Source organism: Chenopodium album, chromosome 3 (genome assembly GCF_948465745.1).
Source record: "Chenopodium album chromosome 3, dcCheAlbu1.1, whole genome shotgun sequence".
NCBI classification, from domain to species: Eukaryota; Viridiplantae; Streptophyta; class Magnoliopsida; order Caryophyllales; family Amaranthaceae; genus Chenopodium; species Chenopodium album.
Window position 1 is genome coordinate 83,804,941 of NC_137836.1, and position 18,617 is coordinate 83,823,557.

The 18,617-nt window shown below is 34.9% G+C and overlaps 3 protein-coding genes across 4 annotated transcripts; all 3 read right to left on the reverse strand.

Moving 5' to 3' along the window:
• Positions 1–376: 376 nt before the first annotated feature.
• On the reverse strand, positions 377–8,367 carry LOC145624620 (alpha-glucan phosphorylase, H isozyme-like). The gene is made up of 17 exons (XM_081677682.1): positions 7,990–8,367; positions 6,966–7,195; positions 6,537–6,716; positions 6,011–6,187; positions 5,815–5,900; positions 5,391–5,580; positions 5,194–5,286; positions 4,291–4,475; positions 4,091–4,208; positions 3,640–3,768; positions 3,296–3,514; positions 3,009–3,212; positions 2,748–2,906; positions 1,842–2,105; positions 1,315–1,505; positions 763–894; positions 377–678 (listed from the first exon to the last, which is right to left on the reverse strand). Exons 2-16 carry the CDS (start codon positions 7,173–7,175, stop codon positions 768–770), a joined length of 2,532 nt encoding a protein of 843 aa, XP_081533808.1. The 5' UTR covers positions 7,176–7,195; positions 7,990–8,367; the 3' UTR covers positions 377–678; positions 763–767.
• Positions 8,368–9,074: 707 nt separating this feature from the next.
• LOC145624622 (calmodulin-binding receptor-like cytoplasmic kinase 2) lies at positions 9,075–12,380 on the reverse strand. Its single transcript, XM_081677685.1, has 6 exons — positions 12,150–12,380; positions 11,600–11,829; positions 11,335–11,503; positions 10,939–11,028; positions 10,263–10,561; positions 9,075–9,600 (listed from the first exon to the last, which is right to left on the reverse strand). The coding sequence occupies exons 1-6, from the start codon at positions 12,370–12,372 to the stop codon at positions 9,283–9,285; spliced, it is 1,329 nt and encodes a 442-aa protein (XP_081533811.1). The 5' UTR covers positions 12,373–12,380; the 3' UTR covers positions 9,075–9,282.
• A 35-nt stretch (positions 12,381–12,415) lies between these two features.
• On the reverse strand, positions 12,416–17,743 carry LOC145624621 (putative anion transporter 4, chloroplastic). 2 transcript variants are annotated; one of them, XM_081677684.1, is made up of 10 exons: positions 17,225–17,353; positions 17,098–17,122; positions 15,948–16,174; positions 15,418–15,787; positions 15,248–15,292; positions 15,006–15,152; positions 13,769–13,906; positions 13,632–13,665; positions 13,318–13,497; positions 12,416–13,203 (listed from the first exon to the last, which is right to left on the reverse strand). In XM_081677684.1, the coding sequence occupies exons 1-10, from the start codon at positions 17,308–17,310 to the stop codon at positions 13,196–13,198; spliced, it is 1,260 nt and encodes a 419-aa protein (XP_081533810.1). In that variant the 5' UTR covers positions 17,311–17,353; the 3' UTR covers positions 12,416–13,195. The 2 variants fall into 2 exon arrangements, with proteins under 2 accessions (XP_081533810.1, XP_081533809.1); XM_081677683.1 differs by lacking the exon at positions 17,098–17,122 and having other exon boundaries at positions 17,225–17,743.
• Between the last annotated feature and the right edge of the window lie 874 nt (positions 17,744–18,617).

Here is an 18,617-nt window from a genome sequence, read left to right on the forward strand (position 1 = left end):
TATTTGAGTTCATACTCTGTATATAACAACAGCTTTGATGGTTTGGGTAAATCTTATTACTAGTAAAAGAATCCTTTGATCTGTCGTTTAATTTATTAAAAGAATCCTATGATAATTTAGGCTTTGGGGTAAAGGATATAAAAGCCTCGTTAAAAATGCATATCAATTTTCATAAATGATGTGTCTGATACTAGCATTATAATAATTTCAAAGCCTGAACCAAACTTTGATGAAACTGACTTCAAACCTTTGACGGAACAACATTATTCGTGTCCAAAACTACTTGAGAGTAACTACGCTGACATCCATACTAAAAAGTACAAATATTATGTAAATATACATGTGAACTTTGTTGAACAAATATAGCTTAAACAACTGGAAGACAATTTCTGCGTTTGATTAAATTAAATATTGGAAGGTATGGAATCTTGAATCAATGATCTTTATAGTAAAACAACAGCATGAAAAGATGATACACAAATTAGATAAATATGGGTTTAGGCCTAGCTTTATTTTAATGAAGTAACCACTTGTTCATGGCACTTTCTGGTGCTACTAAATCTATATTTCAGTACATAAAACAGTTCCAAAGTCGCCACTAATTACACTTGCAGCATCACACAAATGACTAAATGAGTAGACAACTAGACGTCTTCAGATCATTTCATCCCTGCAGTCCTGCAGATAATAGAAATATTTTAAGCAAACACTGCAGTAGATAAGAAAACATAAAATTGAGTCCACAAAATAAGAAACAAATACCCTCTTTAATTTACAGGGCATTCTTCTATGTTCCATATCTCCTTTGCATATTGTGCAATTGTCCGGTCACTGCTAAATTTGCCACTCCCAGCAGTGCTTAGTATAGACATCTTCAGCCATTTCTTTTGGTCCCTGCAGATGACACAAAGAAATCGGCAAAGCTAAGTAGCAGATCAATTATGGGAAGAAGAGAATGGTTCAAGGGCACCCTGCTGAGTTGGTATAGTAGGGTGGCTCTTTGAAGTGTACAAGGGCAACGCTTTGCCAGGAGGTGAAAAGGCTGAAAAATAGACGTATTTATTAACAAGGCTGAGAAGTCTCTAGGCTCATAGTAACAGTATATATGAAGACCTAGGAAGCAAGGAGAAATTGCAAGAAGATGTGACATCACATTTGGGACTTTAAGCAATCAGTGTGGTGTTGGTGCAACTCTTTTACAATTTACAGCCAGGAAGTTTTTATTTTCTTCAGTCTTCACAAATTACGACAAAAGATCAATATATCAACCAAATGAGCGACGAAAAAGTAACAAAAAAAGCCAAGGAACTTTACTTGTATGCTTCATCAACTTTAGCCTGAGCATCCATGTAACTAGGAAAATCATGACCAACAAGGAAATAGTCTCCACGACCATAGCCAGTATTGCCTTCAAGAGAATCGAGGAGAGGATTATAGTCATAGCTTCCAAAAGCTCCAGATCTTATAAACTCTTTAGCCTCTTCAAAGCGAGGATCTGGTTTGAACTGCACCATCAAAAACCATAGTTTCAGGTCAAAAGCAAGGCATGAAAGGGTGAAACATGATACTAAGATATAATATATGCATCATCTCTACATAACTTTTAAAAGAGCTAATTTCTTGGGAAGTTATGTTTGGATAGATATTCAACATTTTCCAAATTCTATAGATCTTCAACATTTTCCAAATTCTATAGATCTATCTTTGAGTAAGACAGAAGCTAACTGCTAAACGCCTAAACCTAATTGGTCTGGTAAAGAGGTCAGTCATCAGCTATCCATGTTTGCAATCCTGAAAGATTGCACATCTCTACAGAGTACAAAAAGTTTCAGGGAAATTACCAATCCATTCTCCCTATCCTTACGGAGCTTTGGCACTTCATCTGCCGTTGCTCCAAAGAGAAAGAAATTATCTTCTCCTATTTCTTCTCTGATTTCAACATTGGCACCATCCAGTGTTCCTATGATGAGGCATCCATTGAGGGCAAACTTCATGTTACTTGTTCCACTGGCTTCCATGCCAGCAGTGCTGATATGCTGTGATAGCTCACTTCCAGGAATGAGCATTTCTGCCACAGATACGTTGTAGTTCGGAACAAAAACGATCTGAATTATACAAAAATAGATAAAGTAAAAACCTTGAGAAGATCATTGCTATAAGGAAGCTCACACAAAATATAACAAAGTGGCTGACACTGAGTCGTGCACATGTTAAGAATAAGGTAATTATCTCCTTTTCCCTACTTGTTTTATTTTATTTTATCATTATTTAATCCATCCTCTCTATTATTCTAAAAAAATTTACTCCAATGAAGAATGAATGAAATGTTCTTTCAAGGCCACACCATATTTTAAAAAATGACAAATAACATTTACTATTATGTAACAAGCATGACTAATTAGTTCCGCATTAACATCAAATAAGTCATGCAGTTCACTAAAAAAGTGGAGTGTAGTGCAACAATGTGTTGAATTCTTCTCCTCATATAGCTACTGCTATAAAATTCCATAAAGACGAGTTTGGAGTTCTAAAATTAGTAAGTCACTTTAACGAAGATGGATTTTAGTGATTTGGACATTCCCTAGAAGTAATGCAGGTTTTTTTATATCCAACAAATAATTGAAACACGAGAATATGTTTAAATAAAACAAGTAAAAGAACTAAATAAAATGTAAGGATTTCAGTAGCATTCTGTATTCCAAGTGTGATTTCAAACAGAGGTGATGATATATCATGCTGTTCATTACCTTGAGATAATTGTTGACTTCTGGATCAGTGTTGACAACAGAACCCACATCATTTACCAATTTCACTATTCTTTTAGCATTTGTATATGTTGCAAAGGCCTTTCCACCAATCATGATGGTCCTAGGTGTAGCATTACTACGCTCTTCAGGACTCATCTCCTATTAGGGACAACTTAAATAAGAATAGTTGCATTGGAGGATTTGTGACAACCTGAAAACAATGTATGGACTAGTGCATATTCATGCATTGCTTGTACATACCTTTAACTTCTTGTACATGTAAATTGCACCCAAGATGTTTAGTAGTTGTCTTTTATATTCATGAATTCGCTTGACTTGTATGTCAAAAAGGCTATTTGGGTCTATGCTTACACCTGTAATTTCATGAATATATTGTGCCAAGCGCTTTTTGTTTGCCATTTTGGCAGCAGCCCACTCAGCTTGGAGGTCCTCATTGTCTGCAAACTGTAAACCATATATACGGTGAAGCATCAATCATTATAGTTCAAGAGGTGGTATAAGAAAAACAAATTTTCAATAGTACTTACTTTGCGCAGATTAACAAGGAGATCAAGATTTGTAACCCATTCATCAGTTTTCAACCATTTTGTGATGATGTTACTGAGCTCTGGATTGCAAAATCTAAGCCACCGTCGAGGAGTAATACCATTTGTCTTATTTTGGAATTTGGTAGGCCATATTGAGACATAGTCTGCAAATAATTCTGATGTTAAGATGTCACTGTGCAACTGTGCCACACCATTCACCTGCATAGCATCAGACAGAACCAAGACGAAATCAATTTATTTGCATTTGATTTTCATAATTTTAGTCAAATGAATATATGCATATAGAGCTAGCTCGGTTTCAAAAAAAAAAAAATCTAGCTCACCGTATGAGAAGTCACCACACACAGATTTGCCATGCGCACAACTGGCTTTTGTGGATTGTTGTCCAAAATGCACATAGAGTTAACCTTGTCCTCAAGATCAGGCCTTGTGGAATGTATCAAATCCACAAACTGCAAAAAACCATTTCAATGGTTTTGGTGAAAATAAGAAACCAGAAGTAGCATCTTGCAATTCAACTCCAAATAAATGTCACTTTTTGTCAAGGACACATGCTCAACTTATATCTTGCATTCACCATTAATTTGATTTTCCATACCAAACCTTCATTATTAAGTCATCTTCTAAATAAGTATTGATAAATGATAATAATGTAGCACCATAAAAAAAATAAAAATAAATAAATTAAAAAATTAAAATAAAAATAAAAAAAAGGCCACTGTAGGACTAGTGATGTTGCACTTAGTGATGGTGCTAGAAAACAGATAGACCTACCCGCTTGTCAATTTCAGTTATGATCTCCATATGACGAGGTAGAAGCTTCCACATTACAGATTGTGACCACTTCTCCAGAGCTTCAGGAAGAACTGTGTGGTTTGTGTAAGCAATGGCCCTGTTTTAGTTGGTTTCACAGTCATTATGGAACAGTGCACTTGATATGTGAACAACAGGACTCATATTTAATTGAAAATCACCTGGTTGTTACATTCCAGGCTTCATCCCAACCAAGCCCTTCATCATCCATCAGCAAACGCATAAGCTCTGGAATTGCAAGTGTGGGATGTGTATCATTAAGCTGAACAGCAACTTTGCTTGGAAATTCAGACCACTGCAGAGGGGTCTTTCCCTCCTTCCTCTCTTTAAATCTGAAAATAATATCCTGTAATAGCAGATAAGAAGTCAAATCAATGTACAGACCAAAGGGATCACAATAGGATCTACTGGTAAAATAGTTGTCTCATATGGCATGCTTCAGAGTACAGAAGAATACAGTGAAAATCATTAACCATTGCTCCAATAAATGTTCATTGAATACATGTTACTCTGAGATTAAGCATTATTAACTTCTAGTCACCAGGATTCCAGCACAAAACTACCTAGGTTCCTACATGGAGTATTCATGAGTGCTAAGAATATATATAGTTGAGCAATAACAAAGCTTCTCTCCTGATGTACAGGCAGTAGTCTTGTGTTAATGACTTCAGAGGCTATAAGAGCATCAAAAAATATACTACAGACTGTACAATAGCTATTTCTATGAGTATTGAGTAGCATGTTTTGCAGTGAAACATGACCAGAAAAACTTTGGCAAATGAACCTATTTCTTATGTGAAATCTTCAGAGTTATTCCCCATCTCACAGGATTATTTAAAGTTCGCATCAGAGAATGCAGTGGCAACCTAACAGTGTGTTTCATGTCAGCTGTAACAGTCAATAGAAACACAACAGTGGTATCGCAAGCTTATATTGCTCAGTTATGCTCGTCAAGTCATAAGTGTTATTAACAGTACTCTAACTGCAAAGTGGAACATGTTTTAAAGCCAACAGGTCCAGAATCAAAAGATGCGCATCAATTGATAATAAACTTGAGATTTAACCTGAAGTGAAGCACTGCACAGAAAGAATTGTTGCTTCAGACGCAACAGCTTTCCGCCTTCAGTAGCATCTCCTGGATAGAGAACAGCACAGATCTGCAAATGTAAAAAGCCTATTAAACCTCAAATCATGCAGTATATTACAACTTTACGAGTAGTACAATTATAAAAATCTTGTGTAGGACTTTAATTAGACTCACCTGTTGAGCTCTGGAATGAATTTGTAGAGAAGATTCATACTGTCCATCATTAAATTGAAACAGATCAAAGTCCGTAGCACAAGCCTTTGCTTCCCAAAGACGAAGACTAATGGTGTTTTTGGTCTTGTAACCTGGGATAGGAACATCATATGCCAGAGCCTGAATAATCTCACCATCGACCCATTTTCGTCTGAAATGCACAAGAGGTTTACACATGGGGTCAGGGGGGATTTGAGGAGGATGATGTGCATAACAACTAAGTTGCACACTGGGTGATGTAGAGTAGCATAAAATGAGGGCAGTTGATATGCATGGACTTTTACTAAGTCTTAAGTTAATAACTTGTACTTATTTAAACTCCACAAGCTAGACTCATGAAATGCTTATAATTAACAAGATAATTACATCTTGGAGAGACACTTACGATCCATCGGGATTGACCTGAACTTGACCAAAAAATCTGACAGGAAATACAACATCATGCCTGACAATTTCCCAAGGACTGAACTTCTGCAAAATTTCAGAAGTTTAAAGTAAGATATAGGACATTTGAATTGGGTTTCATGATATCTTTCAAGGAAAAAAGAAAAAGTTTAATAATGTTATAGGTTTAGTGAAACCTCAAGCCAGTCTTCAGGAACCTCTGCTTGGCCCTCCTTAGTAATTAGCTGCTTGAAAAGACCATGCCTATATCTTAAACCATATCCCCATGCAGGAAGATTCAATGTAGCCATGGAATCCAAAAAGCAAGAAGCAAGCCTCCCTAAGCCACCATTTCCAAGTGCTGCATCTTTTTCCTAAAAGACAATCGGTATCATCTCAGCAAAGTGTTAAAATTTCTATTGAAGCTTACACAATTCTCATAGATAGTTAAAAATCAGCTATGCAACTGAGAAATGATGTTATTAGCATACAGCTAATGAGAGAGAAAAAAGAAAAGAAAAGAAAAGATATGAGATATTCAAATTAAGGTTGGTATCAAAACTTGGATGACACATGTGTCTAGTCACTAAATACATTAGAAACATGCAATGACAGCAGTATAAGAGATGATTAAGCAAAACTAATTTGGCACATTAAGGAATTACGATGTCAAGGTTCCTTGCAACACTGATGATATCAATATCTGGCCATGTAACATTGTACCTGCTCAACAACTTCCTCAAGCTGATGTCCAAGTTTATTCAGAGCATCTGCATAAGCATCTTGGATGTTCAAGTTTCCAACAGCATTTGTTAAGGCTCGTCCTTGCAGATATTCCATGGACAAATAGTACGTCTGCTTTGGATTAGCCTCATGAAAGTGCAAATAGGTTTCATTCCATTGCTGCAGATATCGATTCAAGAAAACAAAGCTAAATCAGTCAAATAATTAAATGTCTGCAAGCAATGCTAACCCAAATGACTAAAGACACTTCAATATTTTGCTTCACATCTAAGATCAGCTGAACATATCCATTTTTTTAGAGTATTCATCAACTCATATTCATTACAGAGTTTACCCTAATCATTTCCAAAATATCACTAAATGATCTTTTTACCAATGACATGAAAGCATGGGTGTTAAGATTGGAACCTGAATAAGACGATCCCGAACACTCTCAGCAGTGGCATAAAAAGCCTGCTCTGGCTCAAACTTTAGAGGGGAGAAATGAGGGCTGAACTGAGCATGGTAGTTAATGTTTGATGCAATTTCAGTTGGTTCTTCAGATAAAGGATGTGCTTCAGCTGGAATTTTCGAAGCAATTCCATGCTTTGACACACCATTGGCTTTCTCTGTCCCCATCTGCAGCAGTTAATCCACTCCTACATATATATGAATCCTTATTAACTCTCAAACAACCTAAATATTTTACAAAAAGAAAAAAAAAAAAAAAAAAAAAAAAACAATTCTTTGATGATCATATATGAAGCATTCCTCATCAAAAAAAAAAAAAAAAAAAAAAAAAAAAAAAAAAAAAAACCTTAAATTACCAGCTTCAATTTAACAATATTGCCACAACATTAATCAGATAAAACTAAGAAAAAAAAATCAACAAGAACTTTCAAATTAATCAGTAAAAATAATATGAAACTTGCATCAAACATTCCAAGGATGTACTGAGAAATGCTCGGTTCATATCCGAGATTAATATTCAAAACAAATCAAGATTTTATGACATTATATCAGCATATATAGTAACAATTGTATATATGTACAATATTAAATCAACTGTATATCTTTTAGTCCAATATAGAAATTCATCCGGTGTTATTCTGTTATAAGCACTTGCAGCATTTGGAAAATCAACAGTAAATGTGATGTACAAACTTCAAGATATGAATGAAATCAATCATCGTATCGGAATTTAATTGTCGCATTACTAGTTCAAATCACATACAGATAATGTACATTAAATCATTAAATCATCACATTAAACTTCATCAGAAAAATTCATTGAAATACATTAAAATAGCGAAAATTCAAATTCATCCGACAAATAAATATGATCGTTACTCCTTAATTCCGAACGAAGAAAGTATATTAAAACAATGGAAAAATGAAAATGAGATAAAAGGAATCAAATTCACAAAAATTAACGGAAAAAAAAGCAACTTACCAGATATTCCACAGAATTTCAAGCACCAGCTGAAACAATAATAATTAAAAAAAATTGAGATATAATATCTTAAAGCAAACAATTTGAAGCGTTATTTATGAAGAAATAGTGAAATTAAATTGCAAATTGCAGAGATATTTTCTGAATAATTGGAGAACGATAGAAAAAGAATATGCGAAAAAATTGACGAAAACGACTGCAGAAAAAGCAGACAAATTGATAATTTTGGCAGTTTATGATTGAATTTCTGAAAAATAAAAATGAAAAATTAGCAAATTTTTGGAATTTGATTGATTCAAAGCAGTTCGATTCACGAGGAATGATTGAGGAGAGAGAGAGAGAGAGAGAGTGTAGTAAATTGAGTGATGAAAAAATATTGAGATTGCCAAAGTTTTTGGGAAGGGACACGTGGAGGGTTTAAAAAGAGCGCGCTTAACGATATTTTTAATTATTTTTTTATTTTTTGCTTAAAAAGTGCAAGCAAAAATAGAAAGGTGTGTGTAATTTAAGTATGGAAAAAATTGATTTGTAATTTCGTCTTCTTCCTCCAACTTGGGAGATGGGTTGAATCTGGAATCTGAGATATTATTTTCAATGGTATAATATCAACCGCCTCTCGTTTTTCTACGATAATAATAGGCGATATTTCTATTTAAGACTTTTGGTGAAAATTTCGTTTGATTCTTTATAACCACCGCTTCTAATTTCTCTAGTTTTTGAAAGAAAGTGAGACAAAACATCTTTTTAAATTTTAATACCCAGTTTAGGACCTTAACCGGGTTAATTAAGGTCCTAAATTGGTACTAATTTTCAAACTCGTATTGATTAGTAGCTATTGTAAAGTAGTAATTGTCCTTATTGACGATTTTATTAGGATGATTAATTTACAATATTTAGCGTTGAACACGTCAAAATCTAGGTTGCTATGACAATCGAGCTATCATAGAGTATATATAAGGATCTGTTCTCTTCAGCTTAGATTTAGTTCAGCTCAATTTCTAATTTTCTTCTCTCATAAACAATTCAGTTTAGTTTAGTTATGTTAAATTAGAACATACCAAGTGACTAAGTGAGGTAAAGTTTTTACTACAACACTATAAGTGATAAACCAATAAACATGGAACTACAAGAAGCTAGCAACCTTTGTAACAATAATCACAAATTACATTTCCAATCAATAATCTATACATCAAAATTTTCTTAACATTTGACCTTCTGCATGCTGCAAATAGGACTATACTTGCTAGATATAAAGAGAACTCAAGAATGTACACAACACCCTTTACAATTTGACTATGCAGACATAAAAGAGTAGCTCTCTCCTACAATCCCCAATGATTCTTGGCGTATCTTTCTTGCATCCTTTTCAAGTATATCGACCGATCTATGAGAAGCAGAGTAGTCCAGCTGATTTCCCTCTTTAAATCCTTTTCTAATAGCCCATAACTCATCAACGCACTCCTTCATTGATGGTCTAGACTGCCTGATTGGCCCAGTGCATTTTTTGGCAACTTCTAAAATGTTTTCGATTACCTTGATGGATGCCGGACTTCTGTTCAGCTTAGGATCCATTGCCAGCACTGGCATACCATCTCTTAGCTTGCTCAATGCCTGCATTAAGAGATTAGCTTAGCTAACTTAGCAAAACGAGGGGTCGTGGCATGAAGCTTAAAATGAATGACATCTATCTTATAATTCTTATAATATTTTGCTTTTGTGATCTTTAAATCTGTTGTTTTTAATCATGAACCCATCATGAAGATCGATTTCACGTGAAACTAAAGTGACATGCAGCATATTAGAAGATTGCTGATGAAGATGAATACAGAAACATATGGCTAATCAGAGGGATTGAGTTCTCATGTCAGGTAATTTAATGTCTGATGTAGTGTTGAACTTAACAGATGTCGGTCAAATCAGATAACTCGGGAAAATTCAGAAATTTCTAAGCTGAACATGGCACTTCCAAATAAACTGGTTACTGGATAAGAGTCTGAATCTGATATAGTCTTATTACTGGGTTAAGCTGCTTATTGTTGATTCTAAATGACCAAAATTGGACAAAAAATTAAAAATGATCAGGGTAAAAAAAAACTGTGTTAAGATATCAAAATAAGTCTACTAAGTTGGACTGTTTTTTCATATTAGTTACTAAAGCTGAAACAGCATAAGTTGCATGAAGTAAGGAAGTCATAAGATACAAATATAATGTAGATCACTAATCTTTTTTCTTGATTAAGAAATTAATAAAGAGAGTTGACTAGGATGCTCACCCATCTTGTGGTAACTCTCTCTTTGACCCCTTTCAATGGTTCAATTGGGTGTCTTCCTGTCGCGAGTTCAACAAGCAATACACCAAAAGAGTAGACATCACTTTTTTCAGTCAACTGATAAGACTTCATATATTCAGGGTCCAAGTATCCAGCAGTCCCTTTGATCTGAGTAGATATGTGGGTTACATCTGCACCATCTGGGACAAATCGAGCAAGCCCGAAATCTGCTACTTTAGCTCGGAATTTCTCTGTGATGAGAATGTTAGATGCTTTTATATCTCTGTGGATAATTGGAGGATCTGTCAATTGAAGAAGCAACATAAAGAGGAATTCAATTAATCAATGTACAAATTCTATAAACAAATTTAAGTAATTCAGTAAGCACTCAGGAATCAGACAGTAGTACCAACTAAAATTGCTTCTGTAATTTCTGGAAATGAATTTTTTGCTTTCAAACTAATGATGTACAAAGTAAACTTACAGAACAACAGCATTGAATTATCCGTTCACAATCAGAGTTCTTACAATGTTTGAAGATGTGATTTCATATCAAAATCCATTAAAAGAAAATGTAGGATATGATTTTAATCCAGAGTTCCAGACTAAGCCCAAATATAATCCAGCACAAAGTTAAAAATGGAAAAAACGGTTATTCTGGAGCTTGAAATGCACCTACCGTTATAACTGTGTAAATATGTGATTGCATGAGCTACATCAATAGCAATATCCAGTCTTTCAGGAAGCTCAAGCACTAGTGCCCGATTACCTGCATTGCAATTCAAACATAATCAACTCTCAAACTGAAGATTTAAAATAGAAGGCGTTATATGCAACACATGCTGACTGAGGACACAGCATACTGCAATGGTTAGATTTTCATTTTGGGAAGACTAAATGTGCTAGGACAATGTACCAGCATTTGCTAACATCCAGTACCAGATTATAACACCATTATTCACCGATATAATAGCCATCATTACAAACTTATAAATTTTTTATTTTTTTATTTGATGGATACTGGATAGAATTTCATCATTAATACATACTGGAGAACTTATGGCTAATGGCTTACCATGTAAAAGGTCGAAGAGAGTTCCATTACCGACATACTCAACCACAATAATTTTTTCATCCGGGTGCTCTAGATATCCAAAGAACTTCACCAAATTTAGGTGTTCTATCTTGGAGTATGCTAGGACTTCGCTCTTGAATTCTTGTGCTGTGCGCATATTATAAACATCCTGCCACATATCAAGCAAGTCAATGAGCATTTCTCCGGCATAACAGTCTGTGAGTTAGTTGATGATCATTAGATGTTAAGCCTATTATGTTTTTACCTTTTTGGCACGTTTTATGGCAACAACAGTTCCATCTTTCAGCTGTCCCTTGTACACTGTCCCAAAACCGCCATCTCCAATTACATTATTCTGAGAGAAATTCTTTGTAGCTTTCTTGATATCATGAAGAGTAAAATTCAATGAGCCATAGACCTCTCCACTTACTGATCCCGACGAATTAAAAGAATCTGGCTGCCCTCCTTTATTTTTGCTTCCTGTGGAAAATCCAGCTGAAATAGAACATACAAAGTATATATTACTTAAAATCCTGTAAAATGGGAGCACAATCCAACTCTATCTCATTTTCACAAATTTAACAACTGAGCATTGACCACAAAAATTCACACCATCAATATAATCAAATGAGTTTGATTATTGCATCTAATATCACAAATTATAAACCAGAAGGTCCCCTCTACGAACAGAAAGGCGCTCCTAACCATTATAAACTGGGCATCCCTTCATGAATAATGAGAAATCGACAGTAACCCAAAGAAAGAAAGAAAATAAAAAAGAACTGAGAAAATGTAAAGGGTGATTGAGGACTAACATGAGTTGCTATGAATCTGATTCGAGTTCTTGTTTCCATAGGATTGATCTGGATTCGAGTTCTTGTTTCCATAAGTTTGCTCTGGTTCTGGGGCATCCCTTTCTGTTTTGGACCCAAAAGCTGTGCAACTTATAGTAATTTTCCTTATAAATTGGTATAAGCGAGACTTCTTCTCCTGGTTTCCATGCTGGGAATTGGGAGAAGGGAGAGGTGATTTCTTCATTCGCGACACAGATAAAATTCTCCAGGCAAAATAATACTAGAAATTATCTGGATCTAAAAGATGGAAGATATATTATAATGATTTGCTTATGCATAAATTCCACAATTTGGTAGAGATATTCATTTAATGATAGTATAATAATATGGTGAAAGAATGACTAGATCAATCCTTAGTTGCAAATACAACTAGCAATAAGTTGTTGAATAAATACAGCTAGTCAAAGACGTTGAAAGGTCTACTTAATTTTATGTGCAACCGTATTACGAGTATTCTATTAACTCTCAATCACGAGTAAAAGAAAACAAGTTGTCAAGGGTCCCAAATAACTGCAACAGGACTAGGCCCCCACGTCTTGAATAGAACATGTTTCCTGCTTTAACAGTCTCTCTTTCATTGACCAGTAATACTAGTGGTATTTTCATTCAACACCTAGCCATTGGTAGAGTACCACGGAAAGTCATCATTTGTCCACCCCTAGAGTCCAATCAGGCGATCATCATTCCTAGTTGTTCACTCCCAGAGTCTGATCATCATTCCTCGACTGGTGGAGGGAGCTGGGAAGTTTATACAAGACACCAAGGGTCACTGCTGCTGATAGCCTCTTTAGTGTATCTACGTGGCAATAAGTTAATTATACAGTTGATCACGTATGCATGAATGATGAATTTCGATATTTGCTGCAGGAGTGATTCAGACATTTCAGTGCTTTGGGATTATTAAAGAGATGTCGCAGAACCTGTCTTCTGGTCTTCATGTGCCTTTTCAACTGTATGTTTATTCCATGATATTTACAGATAGGTATCACCAAACCTTAGAATCAGGTTCAAGAATCTGAAATTCAAAGAATAGATGGAGTTTGTCAAAAAAATGAGAGTCATGATGAAGCTACTGAATAGTGGAAAACTGGAAATGTGCTTATTAAATCATCAAAGGTATAACACTTACTGGATGCATCAAAATTTACAAGCTCTCCAGTTGAAAATAGATTCCAGAATAAAGCAGCGAGAAAATATAAAAGTGATGTCAGCCATAAAAATCCTCTGAATGATCCAAACAGTTCAACAAAATAACCAGCCCCAACAGTTCCTAGAATTGCAGCGAACGTTCCAGCTGTATTTGCCAACCCTGTATATATAAATTGAATCAAGTTAGAATCCAGAAATCCACTGATTAAAAAAATAAAGTCAATTTCCCATCTTTGCCATCTTAATCTTGAAATTCCTGAATAACACATTAAATAAATAATAAAAATAAATTACCATGTAATATGCCAGTATATTGTGGAGCAATTTCCTGGCATCAGAAGAGAGCAAAAATACAATGTCGTTAGAAATTGGGCGAGCACATTACTGAATGGCACTGATACTAAAAATTTTAAGTTTCAGAAGCAACAAACCTGAATATTAACAAGGAAACCAGAATGACTGAATGACTTTAGTCCAACAGCTAATGTGAGCCAAGCAGAAGCTATAGATGGGCTAGTTGCGGTAGTCAGACCAATAAGAGCAATGCCAGGGCCAATAAATCCTATTGACTGCATAACAAACAATTTCAATCTAGACAATTAGAGAGGCCATATAAAATATAATGAATATAAGACGAAGCAAACAGATCAAGACATAAGAGTACTTGAAATCTAACAGGTATTCAATTGACAAGTTAAACAGGATCATTGCAAATACCAAGTATGCTGAAATTCTCACAAAATTTATGGTTACAGCATAAAGTATTTAGGGAAGAGGACCATTTTATCAATTATGGCAAGACAAAGGGAGTAGAACTGAAAAAATTATGCTACATGTCAAACCAACAGAATTATTTAACAATTGTATTAACAGCTTGTTTGATACAGAGTACTTCATATATATATAGTAAAGCAAAGGTAAAGAAGAGAAGAGGGGAATAAAAAGGCAAGTAATTATATTTTTCAATGTTGGGTTTTATTGAAGAAATTGAAGGGATTACAATGTTAGGTTAATTATTACGAGTAGTATAATGGAAAGAAAATAAGGTTTACATGTTTTAGTTTTTCTTTCATTCCAAATACCTCCAGTTTTGGGAGTAAAGGGAAGCTGAAACTTTGTGAGCTTATATTCCTTTGGATTCCATTCTCTTATTATCAAGTACATATGTATTTTAAAGCCAAACATAGGAAACTCCCCCATTCCTTTTTTTTTTCCCTTCAAAATTTACCAAACAAGTTGTAATAAATTTGCTCGGCACCAAGATTATCCTGACTTAGATATAGCAGGTTGGTTTTCAACTGTTGGCATACACAGGAAAAACTATAGGTGCAACAATGAACGATCACCAGAATTATCAAATCTAGTTGCTCAGTTGAACACAAAAAGTTCCTTTCAGCACTGAACATTCATCCGGACCAATGACTATTTATGAGAACCAATCCTCCCTTGACATAGAGTAAGTCAAAGCACAACTAGTCGACTACAAAACAAGTATGAAATTGCTTTGATTTACACGGCTACTCATACAAAGTTAAGAAAAATGGTTTCAAAGGACAAGTCAACTAGATAAGAAGAGAATATAGGCACTCAATTCTAAAAATCTGTTTAACAAGAGAAAGGAGGCCTATCACACAAATGATTGAAATACATATATACATAAGCACCAACCTGCATGATTTTTCTGGTCAAAGTGATACTGAAACCACGCTGGATCAACGTATCTGACCAAGCACCTCCAAAATATCCCACAAGCGCCATCATACTCCATGGGACAGCACTAAACCATGCTGCTTGTCTAAGATCAACATGATATACCTGCAACCACATTCAAATAACCATTCAAAGAAAAATCACATCACATATTTGACTTCACAGAGTTCACACACAGAAAGCCAAACTTTAATACTCACACTGTTAAAATACAACGGCATCCAGGAAAGAATAACAAAGAAGCCCTGCACAAGAAAGGAAAAAAAAAACTTGCGTTAGCAAGGAGATACAAAAGTAATTTTATTGTACCAGGTAAAGCAGTCAATGACATATATAATGCCAAGATAGAGGATCAGATCTAGATCATTACCCAACTATGCATAGCATTGGCAACCATAAGTGACCAAGTAGGAAGCTTAGACAGCAGCCGCTTGAAAGGTGGGATCACTCTAGCTTTGTGTGCCTTCCCAGCATTGGATGGAACAGATTGTTGCCTCTTTGTTAGTATGTATTTTAGTTCATACGCAGAGATTTGAGGGCTTCTCTCTGGAATACTAGAAGTAGCAGACAGCCATACAACAACCCAGAGAAATCCAAATAATCCAAATATCACAAATGGTCCAAACACACCAGCATTGGACATTAGGATTGGAGAAAGTATTAGTCCAATAGCACTACCAAGCTGAAACCCAGCCATTGCTATTCCAACAGCTCTTGCTCGTTCTGCTTTAGGAAACCACCTGGAAAGAAAAGGTCAAACAGAGAAGCCCATTACTCACTCACAATTGCATTCTTGAGTGCACAAAACGACAAACAAAAAATATAAATCATAAAGTTTGAAGCAGGATATAAATGACCAGTAAACATCAAATTCCAATAAATAGACATTGGTATCCATACTTTGATATCATGTTGTTCATCGAAGGAAGAGCTACACCTTCTGCAATGCCAAGCATAGCTCGCATGGCAAGCAGAGCCCAGAGAGACTTTTCAGCTGCCCAAGGAGTTAGAAAAGTAGCAAAGGACCACAAAGCAACACCCCATCCCATGACAACTTTACCACCATAGTAATCCACTAGAGCTCCACCTGCTATTGGTGATATAAGGTATCCCCACAAAAAAGATGACTGCAAGCAGCAATAGTAACTTATATTAGCAGTAGCAGCAGCAGCAGAAACAAGAAACATGTATTCTTTATTTAACTTAAGATTAATTCCTAAACTAGTGATATTAAGCTACTGTGTTAGTCGTACATTGAATTAATATATGAGTTTTCATTAAATTGTCACAAACTACTATTTTCTTGCTCTTGGTAAGTTTTAGGAAGTCATAACAAAGCTAATCATTCATATTGAATGGCCCACAGAATTAAATCTTTAGGCACTTCAGCCATTTTCCTAAATTTTAGGTACACGAAAAATGTTGAGATGCATAGACCAAAAAGAAGCTAGTAGATGTAGCCATGTAGGGGTCAAGAGGAATTCCACCATGCATCCCACTCTTCTATCCATCAACTAACTCAATTTGCGTTATATAGATAATCCACAAGTATTTGAAATGTTTTGTAATCGACCTTTAACATTCCCTCCAGGTAAGTGATACCATAAGGAGCAAAATAATACGTGTTTTCGGAACAAATAGAGCAATTAAACTTCCAGTACAACGATAATCACATTTAAATTGAGATATTAACTATTCTAAAGCATAAATTCAAAGGTATTAAAAAAAGCAAGTGTTTAGTGCTTATCAAGTTATCAATATAAAAAAATTACAACAGTAATTTGTAAAGTAACCAAAAAAAAAACCGACATTGTCACAACTCACAAGCTAAAAATGATGCCAAAATATATATACACACAAATCCAGAAATATGACATTGAATAAGAATTGAACAACGAATTTAAATCTGCAAAACTGTTAAACAAGCAAGCAACTCAATGCAGTTTCACGTATCCATGAAAATTGTCCAAATTACTCAATATTATCACAAGTGAAAGCAATGACAACAAATTATTCATCATACATATTCAAAAATGGAAACAAGACTTACACAAAAATTAATAAGTAATTGAAACCTGCAGAATTGTTAAAATTGTAAGAAAATCAAGATAATTAAAAGAAGAAAAAAGAAATTCGAAATACAGAAAATTAATTCGGAGTTATCAAAGATGAATGACCTGAACAACGCCAGCAAAAGCTCGACTCCAACCATGAGAAAGAGAAAGAGGAACAATGGCGACGGACATAACAACACGATCAGCATTACAAAGAGCGAGAGCCAAAGCCAGCATCATCACCACCTTCACTCTCTCAGACGTCAAAAATTCCAAAAAACTCGGCGCTTCCATTCTCTCTCCTCCGCCATTATCGGAGAGGAAGGAAGAATCTCCGGGAGTAACCCTAGTTTTACCGGCGAGTAACAACGAAGCTCCATGTCGGAGATTGATTACCGGAGAAATCGGAGAAGGTGCTCCGGCGAGGAAGGGAGGAAGAATCGAGCGTCTGGTGATGGAAGGAGGAGCGAAATGAGCGGAGGAGAGAGAAAGATTGGAGAAGAAGAGGAAATTAGGGTTTGAAGATGGTGGAATTGGGGGAAAATGGAGTTTGTTGCTCAATGTTGGAGGAGAGGCAAAGGTGTTCATGGTTGGTTGCTCAGAGTGTAGACTCAGGTTGGTAGAGGAGAGAGAAATTGTGTTTCAAAGTTTTATAGTACAATTGTATAATATTTGTACGTAGTAAATTGGAATAGTAAAATGGATTAAAGGAGCCTAATCCCGTTTTCTTTGTGTTCTTATCGTCTTACGAGTAAATTTTTACGGAGTAATTAGTTGTCCAACTAAAATGTTTAAGTTTATTGGACTTTATTATTTATTTAAGATCTAATTGAAAGAATAAATTCACTTCAAAAAAAAAAAAAAAAAAATTACAGTAGTACTCTGTATTATATATTTTTTTTTTATCAAAGGCACTGTATAATTTTATTTGTGGTTTTTTTTATCTGGTAGAGTTGAATCGTATATTCGTATTTTAGATGATGATGCTAGGGGTGTGACAATGTCACGCTTTATTCCTCCATAATTAGGTGTCGTAGTTTGCTTTTTTATTCTCTGGTTTTGTTCTTCAATCGGATCAAAAAAGAATATATATTTTAAATTTTGTAATGGAAGTAAAATATTAAAATTATACGAAGTATATTAATAAAATACAGTATTATGAATACCCATATGATGCACTTATATTTGATCAAAATCAAATTTAAAATACAGTGTATTATTGTATGTATATAAGGTTGAAGTTTGATCAAATTAAATTAAAAACAATGGTGTATGAGAAAGGAGAGAAGATTCAAACTTTAGCAAAATGTGAGAAAATCAAAGAGTTATTCAATGGCATTAACCAGCGGCTGCACTACTTATTAATATTACTCGTACCATAAGTCCATAACATATGCTTCATAATAAAAATAAAAAATAAATAAATAAATAAACATTATGCTGTCATTCCAAATCACTGAAGTACAAATCTTGTCTTCAGCAATAACTTCTACAGATGCTTTTCTCTTGATAACAA